The sequence below is a fragment of the Vicia villosa genome, linkage group LG6 (genome assembly GCF_029867415.1).
Source record: "Vicia villosa cultivar HV-30 ecotype Madison, WI linkage group LG6, Vvil1.0, whole genome shotgun sequence".
Taxonomy (NCBI): Eukaryota; Viridiplantae; Streptophyta; class Magnoliopsida; order Fabales; family Fabaceae; genus Vicia; species Vicia villosa.
In genome coordinates this window covers 153,497,074-153,507,338 of record NC_081185.1, presented here as the reverse complement: position 1 = coordinate 153,507,338, position 10,265 = coordinate 153,497,074, and the positions used below count along the sequence as shown (strand labels likewise).

The 10,265-nt window shown below is 34.8% G+C and overlaps 1 protein-coding gene across 1 annotated transcript; it reads left to right on the top strand.

Annotated features, from left to right (window-relative positions):
- LOC131610593 (sucrose nonfermenting 4-like protein) lies at window positions 1-8,936 on the top strand. The gene is made up of 13 exons (XM_058882580.1): window positions 1-552; window positions 651-738; window positions 4,224-4,406; window positions 5,960-6,067; window positions 6,175-6,234; window positions 6,326-6,415; window positions 6,870-7,004; window positions 7,393-7,537; window positions 7,609-7,782; window positions 7,893-7,956; window positions 8,057-8,126; window positions 8,237-8,354; window positions 8,452-8,936. The coding sequence occupies exons 1-13, from the start codon at window positions 425-427 to the stop codon at window positions 8,541-8,543; spliced, it is 1,455 nt and encodes a 484-aa protein (XP_058738563.1). The 5' UTR covers window positions 1-424; the 3' UTR covers window positions 8,544-8,936.
- The last annotated feature ends 1,329 nt before the right edge of the window (window positions 8,937-10,265 follow it).

Here is a 10,265-nt window from a genome sequence, read left to right as displayed (position 1 = left end):
GCATAATTACCATTACAACCCTAATTTTTTCCTTTCTTTCTCTTCTCCGTTCGTTTTGTATCAGATTCACTGCTTTCTTACCTTACCTGCCATTTTTAATTCCTTCAATTTTCTCACTCTATCATCTTTTTCTTCTTACTTTTTCCCCTTTTCTCTTCAATTTCACCTAAATCAATTCCATTTTTTCCGTGATCGATTCCACCCTAATTCACCGTACTCTTATTTTATTTATTTTTTGCTTCAGTTACTCCGATTCGTTCATTTTACGTGCTGAATTACCGATCAGAGTGTGGTCCACTGTATGTTTCAGCATTGAGGAGGAGGGGATTGCGTTCTCTCCTCTGTTCCGCCGTTGAACATTCCGGTGGCAGAGGCTTTGTGGTTGAAATTTGTGGTTGTTGAATTTATTGTGTGTGAGGGGAAAATGTATGCTTCGGTAACAGATAGCGGGTATGAAGGGAGTGGTGTTGCTTTAGGACCTATTTTGATTCCGAAGCGGTTTGTGTGGCCTTATGGAGGAAGAAGAGTGTTCCTAAGTGGTTCTTTCACCAGGTATTCTATTTGTTTTTACTACTGTGGCTGTTGCTGTTTTCAACTGTAACTAGATTTGATTTACTAATGTTGGTTTTTTTTTTTTTGTGTGTGGATAGATGGGCAGAACATATACCGATGTCTCCGATGGAAGGGTGCCCTTCTGTGTTTCAGGTTGTTTGCAGCTTGATGCCGGGATATCATCAGGTTGTTTTTTTTTTTTTTTTTATGGTTTTTATGAGTTTGACAACATGGGAAGAAAAAAAATCTCTATAGTTACTATGATTAGTTTTTTTGTTTTTCTAGGTTCTTTTACTTGTGTTCTTTTTGGCTGATTACTGCCTTAGGATGGGATTGGTGTTATGTTTAGTTTGAACTTTGGGTTGTGAGAGTGAGAGTGGTATTAAGATTAAGATTTTACTTTAGAATTTTGAGAAACAGTAATGGAACTTTTATGATAACTTCCAACTTCCATTAAGAGTTTGTATTGGTAATTGATTGGTAAAATTGGGGTGGCCTTTGTGGATTGCACGAGTGCTGTCTTACTCTTTTTGGAGTTATGGAAAGGAGTGAGCAAGTAAATGTTAATGGTTGGATTTGAAATGTGAAAATAGTTGGGTGATTGTGTTCATTTATTTTTGATTATGGAGAAATCATGTCATGTAATGTAAGCGATCATGTTTCTTTAAAAACCGCATATTTTGCTTGATAGGTAGGCTAGGGTTTTTGCGTTCATGATATATTTGATGGTATCATTTATTTTATTAGGTATATTATAACCTAGATCGGTATTCAGACTATCCTAACCCAGAGCCTGAGCAGTAGATTTGCTTGTGCTAGTAGTGTGAAGTCGGTTTCAACAACATGCCTGTGCTTACGCTCTACTGAGCGTTTTTGGTGATGTATGTGAGAGCAGACCAGCCTGGGAGCTATGCCTTTTGTATTGAACTGAGAGACTAGTACTTTGAACTCACCTCCTCCATTAGTTTGAACAACCCTGGCTTTAGTACCTAATTGGACTTCAATAGCAGTGAGCAAGTGTGTGGAGATGACACACACATCAAATTTCAACTCAACAGGGAACACCCAAACCCAAGTATACTTTGTAGAAGCATCAACACAAGTATGTATTTGTAACCACAGCGAGAAATCATTGAAGCACGGCCCATATATCAGCAAAATGTGCAGTGTAGTGTGATTCTGATGCATAGTTAAGGAGCCTGTGTACCCAAGTAACAAGAACTACAAAAATCCAAATTTGATTTATATGGTAAAGGAACATTGCAAAAAGACAGCAGCTTTCAAAGCCTCATGATGAGGGCGCCTTAATATATAATGCCACATGGTATATAGAGAAAAACCTATAGCTGTTGCAGTATTATTTGCATTAAACTGAAATGATCTAGGACTGTTACAAATGATTGAGTTAAGAGCATTTGAAGACAGACTCGTGGCAGCAGTGGAGTGAATGGAGCCGATGAATAAAGTCCACCTTTGCTTAAGAAGTGGCAGCAGTTGAATGGACTCGTGGCAGCAGTTGAGTGGACTGATACCAATCTTGAACAACTTGACTCGTGGAATTTTGACCATGAGCGGGGAGGAAGCCCTGTGGCATCCTTTGCTGAGTCATAATTAGGTTGTGAGGGTGAATTTGCCACTGGAGGCATGACTTGAGCAATACTCACAACAAGAGATTCGATTAACACAACTTTTTTCATTTTCTCAGTTTCGATTCATTTGAGAGAAGCATGAACTCAACTTCAGTATTTGGACAGAGAACAACATGATATTGAATTATTGAAGCAAGAGCACTATAATCATCAGGTATAGACCATCTAGAATTGCTTCAAGTTGATTATTATGCAAAATCAGATCATTAATCAAATCAAGAATATCAACAATTTTCTGAAAGCGGGCAAGATAATCAGCAAAAAATTTTCATCTTTGGAGATCAATTTGAGTTCAAATCTCTACTGATGCGACTTTGCCTTTGTGTGCGCATAAATATACTTGTGAATTTCATCCCAGATCTGATGCGATTGAACGCACTTAACTACTCAAGGAAGAACAGAATCAAATCGAGCGATGACGAGCCAAGTGAGTAGGAGTGAATCTAGTTGTTAGGAAGAACAAAATCACTTATATATAAGTGATTTTGTGGTATTCATATATATATTTGTTCCCATGCCAAATACGCAGGATTCTCAACATCATTTCTGCAATTTGCTTCAGAGAGATAGTGTGGAGGAATCATAGGATTCACACGGTAGTGATAAAGCTTATGCGTGCGCATGATACCTTCGATATGTTGCTTCCATGAGCGGAAAGTGTTCTCATCCAATTTGAGTATGATTGTTGAACCAGAGTTTTGAAGATATTCTTCAAACTAGAAATTGCAGAAGCAGGAACAGAGTTTCTGATAGTTTGGTTGGAATCACCATTTGAAAGTCATGGTTGGGAAACAATTTTAGGCTTGTGATACCATATTAGAAACTTGAAGATTGCAGAAAACTGAAAGAGAAAGAGAAAGAGAAAGAGAAAGAGAAAGAGAATGAGAATGAGAATGAGAAAGAGATAGTAGGTTCCATTTCTGTTTTGATATTTCTCAAATGAATTAGTTAGTTACATTACTCAACTTAACGAGTATTTATACCCAACTAGGATTGTACTAGCTCAGCACAGTCAGTTACTAACAAGGTTAAGGCCTTGTCTGGCCAGACTACTTTCTACATGTATAAGACAGTTTAGCAACTACTCTATCAATCATGTATTTTATTAGGTATATTATAACCTAGAGTAGCAACCCGACTATCTGCTATCAGCACTTTTTTATTTGAACTTGAAAAACGCCATATTGCTGGAGCTGCCACCTGATAAAATTTTACATAATCTCATTTTGGCTTGTATTTTGTTCCTTTTTATAAAATTTAAAACTTAAAGCCCTCATAATTCATCCATCCATCAAAACAATATACAAGTTGCAACACATATAATCCAGCCTTACTCCTATTCCTGCATTTGGAGGAGCAATTTTGTTATACTGATTTTTGTAAAACCTTGTATTGGTTGTATTGACTTTAATATATGAAAACAAGGTTATTAATTTTTAGGCGATAATTACTGTTGAGTAAAGCCCATGTGGAAGGATGGGGTTAGATAGGTGAATAAAACCATTCAATACCGGAAAGAAGAAAAACAAAAGACGATAAGAGTTGTTCTGAAATGATTCAAACATATGAGTAAATATGCTATGTGATACTTATAAGAAGTTCTATATTATAGTGTTATACACACATTTGTTTGGTTGTGCCCCATCTTTTCTTGGGAACTGATCTCCTTATTGCATAAGATCTATTTTTTTGCTTAATATATTTATAGGACATTTGGCAGGTTGGGTTTTATATTGATTATTATGTAACAAACAACATTAATGAGGACCGAACTTATGTGCTTACATTTTGGCATGTATAGAAATAATTATGTTAACTTTTGATAAGATGTTCCATCATTTCTTCTGCATTAATAAGTAGACAGTCTTTTTGACATTTTATTTATTTTTGTAGTATTTTACTTTCCCATGCTTTCACTTATGTCATGTTGTTATGTATAATACCATCCACCTGTTGGCATAGTATCTGATAATCAGGGAAGCCATACTGACAAGGACAATATTGTTTGCCAATTATGTGCAGTACAAATTTAATGTGGATGGTGAATGGCGGCATGATGAGCAGCAGCCATTTGCAAGTGGGAACTATGGAGTAGTAAATACTATTTACTTAGTGAGAGAACCTGATGTCTTACCTGCCATGTTAAGTGCTGAAACACCCAGTAGGTCCCACATGGAGGTTGATAATGATGTCTTTGGGCATGCAGTAAGTCTCTTCTTCCTTCCCTTCTCAGCCTCATCCTTTTCTTGTTCCATATACTTTAGTGCTCTCACCTCTACTTGAAATTGATAATGATGTCTGGTATGTTGTTCTCTCCTCTCCTCCCTTTGGATGGACTGTTCATTCCAACACAACATGATTGGCTTAGTATCACAAGTTCTACATTGGCTTTGTGGAAGAAACTGAACTCTCATTTAATGTATTGACTTTCCTCTTTAAATAGACTGACTTTTCGGATGGTGGTTCTCCTTTTGCATTACTAATGCTACGCCATCATTGTCTTCAAAATAGGGCTGCATTTATTCAAAAACCATGCACGCCTTTGTGGTCCTATTTATACGCATTGATATCTTGAAAACTGCTTTTAAAGTTTGCGTTGAACTTTAGGGAAGTTATGGTAAGAGACTAGGAGTTTCTGAGTCTGATTGAAGGGAGGGGGCTATGTAACATTTTAAAGTTGTAAACTGCTGAAGATCTACCTACACTAACACCCCCCAAAAATGAAGCTTTTTTCTTCCTGAAAAATTGTAGGAATTGCCAAGCAATGCGTGGCTGCAAATCTTATATTAGTAAATACCAATGTCAGAGTTTGTTGTAAATCTGAGATTTGTAATCTATTTAGAAGAAATAATAACAATACGCATATTTTGGGTTTAAGACCCTTGGTCTCTGAAATTCATTTTGGCTCCATCAGTGTTTGAGTCAAAGTGATACACCTGTTTAGGATGATAAAAAGGTCTCCCACCACCTGTTTTCTCCGTTTACAAAACTTAAACTTAAGACCATGTCTAAGAAGAATCAAACTCCTTGCCACTCATACCAATAGGTGTTAGTAGAAATAATGATGGTGTATTTTGTATTTACTTTTGAAGTGATATTCTGCCTTATTCCTTGTACTATAGTGGCTTATCCGGAAAAATTCACAAGTGGCAAATGTGATTCTCATTGGATATTTGTCCTGCTTGCAAGACCTTTTATGTATGCCCGATCCCATGAAGGATTTTGATCATATTACCGCATTGGATCTGGGAATGTTTTTTTTTCTTTCTTATTATGAGAACATTTTTATGGAAAATCCCATCTTCCCATTATTTTTAAAACAATTTCTTTTATTGGCTTCATATGCCTGAGAATGACTAAAAATAGAAAGGCTCTATAATGGTGTATTTTCTCAATTTTGTTGATCAATCTTTATTCTAGTTAGAATCACTCTCTTCTCTTGTTTACTCAATTCTTGTTAGAGATACTATCAGTTAAGGCATGACAGCTGGCACCTGTGCCAGCTGACATGCTGTTAGTTTCTGTTATATCAGCATGCTGTTGGTTTTTTTTTTAACAGTTCCTGAAAAACAAATTGATGCTGGGGAGTGACGAATCTTATTTATTTTTGCTTTGAAAATTTAGACCTCTTATTTTTTTTTCTCTATATCCTCATCTCATTTTGAATGGTGTCAGGTTTCATGTCATAACCCTTGATTCCTTATAGTCTTAAACTATGTGCTACACAATAGAGTTGCTTAACTTGAGATCTTTACCAGGAAGCTAATCCAAGGATGTCAGAGTCTGATCTGGAGGTCTCTCGCCACCGTATATCTGTATTCTTGTCTACTCATACTGCATATGAACTGCTTCCTGAATCTGGGAAGGTTTGAATGATTTTTCATCATCAATTTTTGTCACTTCCTCAGTCAATAGTAGTTTAAGACTTATTTCATGTTGGATCATTTATTGTTATGTATTATGATAATTGCAGGTCATTGCCTTGGATATAAATTTACCAGTTAAGCAAGCATTCCATGTTCTGTATGAGCAGGTATTTCCCCCCTTTTTAAGATATTTTTTTCCCCTTTGCATCAGGATACACACCCATGCTCGTATGTGTATATAATGTTGCCTTCTTTCAGGATGTACCTATGGCCCCTCTATGGGATTATTGCAAGAGTCAGTTTGTTGGGGTGCTTAGTGCAATGGACTTCATTCTCATATTGAAAGAGGTTTGTGGGTAATAAAACAATTATGCAACCCTTCTGTGCTAGTTTTAGGCAAAATTCATACTCTGCAAACTATAATTTTCACAGGGTCAATGTTTTAAGCTATTTAACAGCTGGTTACAAAATGGTAAAAACATAAAAACTTAGTGGATAAGAAATAGTATTAGATTTTTAAAGAGAATCATGTTATCCTTATATTAGCCTATTAGGCTAATAATAGATCATTTGTGGAGCTCACATGAAGATTATTTCAGATCGTACAATAATATTGTAAATATTGTTGTTTAGGGAGTGGGCTAAATATCTTCTAGTTCTTCCATTGTAGATAAGTGTGGTGGGTCTATATTCTTGTGAACATAACTGCTAGATTGTTCATTGCTTTAGTATCTATGATTCATAGCCCCCTCTTCTAGTTGAATTGAGTGCATGATTTTTTTTGTAACATCTGCAATTTCAGTTGGGGAATCATGGGTCAAATTTGACTGAAGAACAACTTGAGACTCATACTATAGCAGCCTGGAAAGAGGGAAAATTAAAGCAACGCAGGGCACTTGATAATAACGAGGGATCAAATCCTCATTGTTTTGTTCATGTAAGTGCTCCTGACGGCTGTGATAAAGTTTTCATGTATCTAAGTTCTCCCAATTTCATAGTTTGTAAGTTGTTCTACCAATGTCCTGTTATGTATTTGTCCATAGTTTTTTACCAGCAGCTTTCCATATGATTTTGTCCCATTAGTTATGTCGTACCTCTGCTTCATTCATTCTCTCAAATATTTACCATTCCTTTTCCCTCCACAGTATTCATCATTTTGTATCATATAAATTTTGATAGCTTATTTTGCGTTTAATGAGAGTTTAACATTAAATGTTGATGAAAATGCATTTTTGCGTGTACTTAACTCCGTTCTGTTGTTGTTTGATTTCCCCTCTATCAAAAAGAACTGGAGTTTATACTTTTTATTTGTCTTTGATCTTCAGGCTGGGCCCCATGAATGCCTAAAAGACGTGGCTTTGAAGGTTTTGCAAAACAATGTGTCAACGGTTCCTATCATTCATTCTTCTTCAGAGGATGGTTCATTTCCCCAACTGCTGCATCTTGCTTCCCTATCAGGAATTCTAAAATGTAAGCTTCTAGGCGTGTTGTCTATAGATAAATGGGTTGGAAGTTGGAACTGATGTTTGGAATACGTTCAGGTATATGCAGGTATTTTAAGCACTCTGCTGGTTCTTTGCCCATTCTCCAACTTCCTATTGGTTCAATACCTTTGGGTACATGGGTGCCTAAAGTTGGGGATTCAAATGGACAGCCACTCGCAATGCTAAGGCCAAATGCTTCTCTTGGTGCTGCTCTAACCATGTTTGTTCAAGGTGATTATTCTTACGTTTTAATGTTATCTATTTTGTTAAAATCACGGTACTTTTAACCTTTTTCTGGTCTAGCGTTTGATATCCTGCATGAATATGCTTTTACTTCGCAGCTAACGTTAGCACAATACCGATAGTGGATGAGAATGACTCATTGCTTGACATATACTCAAGAAGGTACTGTTTTCTTCCTCCCCCTTTTTGTATGATTCTCATATTTATTATTTGAAAGATTTTCTTCATCATATATGATTCGTGCCTATTATTTTCTTTGCAGTGATATTACTGCATTGGCTAAAGATAAAGCATATGCTCGAATATCTCTAGATGAAATTAGTATTCATCAGGTACCTTCTATGTGCTGACTTTTGAGACAAAATAGGAGTACATTTGTTTGGCTGTGTTGTTTGTCAGCGAAAAATAAGTGAAACTAAATATCTACACTTCATGGTTGTAGGCATTACTCTTGGGTCAAGATGCAAATTCTTCTCACGGGCCTAACAATGGACACAGATGTCATATGTGTTTGAGGTCTGATTCGTTGCACAAAGTGATGGAGCGTTTGTCTGATCCCGGTATTACTTTGTTTACTCATAAAACTTTGTTTACTAATAAATAAACAAAGGCTCGCTGGTGTAGTTCGTATGTTGACTGGTTTTCTGCTCGTTGCAGGGGTTAGGAGACTTGTGATCGTGGAGGCTGGTAGCAAGCGCGTGGAAGGGATTATTTCATTACGTGACGTTTTCAGATTCTTATTGGGCTAGTTGGGATATATTGGCAGTGTTAGTAGGGGCATTGGAAGGGAACTTTTCTGTTGGCATTTGTTTTCTATTTATCATAGTCTTTGGTTGGGCGAACATCTTTTGCTGTTTGCCCACATCCTTAGGATAGAAATTGGAGAGAAAATTCTGTAAATTGAGGATCAGTTTTCTCCTTTGTGCCGGCACATCTGCAATGTCTGTGTCCAGTGCTAACAGAATTCAAGGAGAAACTTCAACAACAAAAAAAATAAAAATAAAAATAAGGACTAGGAAAAGATGAAATATTTAGCCATATGCAGGCATGCAGCATGCATGCCGGTGGCTGATTGTATCGTTGTAATTTAAGGTGTATTTTTTCAGATAATTATGACCTTATTTTTCTCTTTGCAGCTAAAATTTCATGACTTGATTTGGCCGACCTGTCCTTTGGATTCTGAGGAACAGTAATATTATGTCTTAATTAGTTTCTTTTGATGAGCTAAGAGGGGGCAAATCCCAATAACAAAGAACTAGCTAATACCTTTGGGCTCCAGCAGAGAATGAAGGTTTTTGGAGGGATAGTATTAGAGTGAAAATTAGACAAATTTTTAAATTCTTTTGAATTTTTTTTTTTATATAGAATGATCAATGAGTGTTTTTTTTAATATATAGTATTTAAAAAATTATTTATGTATTTTTAATTCTCCTATTTTTGTAATTTTTTCTGCTTCAAGGTTGTAGAAGTTTTCTTCAATAACATTGTCAAGCTACATGGTTTTCCAAATGAGAATTTCTCATTGCATCCTTGCTATTTCTTTTAGGCTCTGCACGAATTTTTCAAAAATGCATATTCAAACGTACCACAAAATTTGGAGATGGACAATCGAAGTTATTTTAAGGGTGTGTTAGGCGATGCATCTATGAACAAACTTTTTTTAAAAAAAAAATAGTTTGGAAATGCATTTATGAGAGGATGTTATGATTTTATTCGAAGATGCATCTCAAAATTAGAGACTCAAAATAAACTGACCTCGGTCAATATTTAATTTAATTACTAATTTAAATACGATTTATATTACTTTACATTCAATTTATTTTTAGTTAAAATTAATTTAATTAAAAAGTATTTCACCGCAAAGATATTAATAGAAAATAAATATTTAATAATGATAGTTTGTCATATTAGACTTAAAATAAATTCAAATATAATTGAAAAAAAAAGGTTTTGGCATGTAACGAGTCACGCAATTTAATCTTAAATTTTGTATTAATACAAATAAGTTTAAACGAAGTGTACATCAACTCGACATAATAATTCCATTGATAATGTCCAAAAAAAAGAATTATTTTTCTTCAAATATCTACTTTATTGATATTTTTATATATGAATCTAACAATGAGATTTTACAAATAATTCATAAATATATTTTAAAATTAAAGTTTAGTTTTTTTTTATAGTTTTCACACAAATAATAAAAAAATACTTTTAAATATGTTTGATCAAATGTATTTTTTAAGATCTGACTAGATTTGATTAAAAAAGATTTGATAAGATTTAGAAAAATTATGTGTTTCATATTTGTAAGGAAAGGTTAATTAAAAATCTCATTTTTTATACCTTATCTTTCTTTGTTCTTCTTTCATTTAATCAAAATATAGAAGAAGAAAATATTTTAGTTATATCTTTTACTAAAAATTAATGTATCTCTATAAAATATAATACCTAATTTTTTTATTTGATCAAGC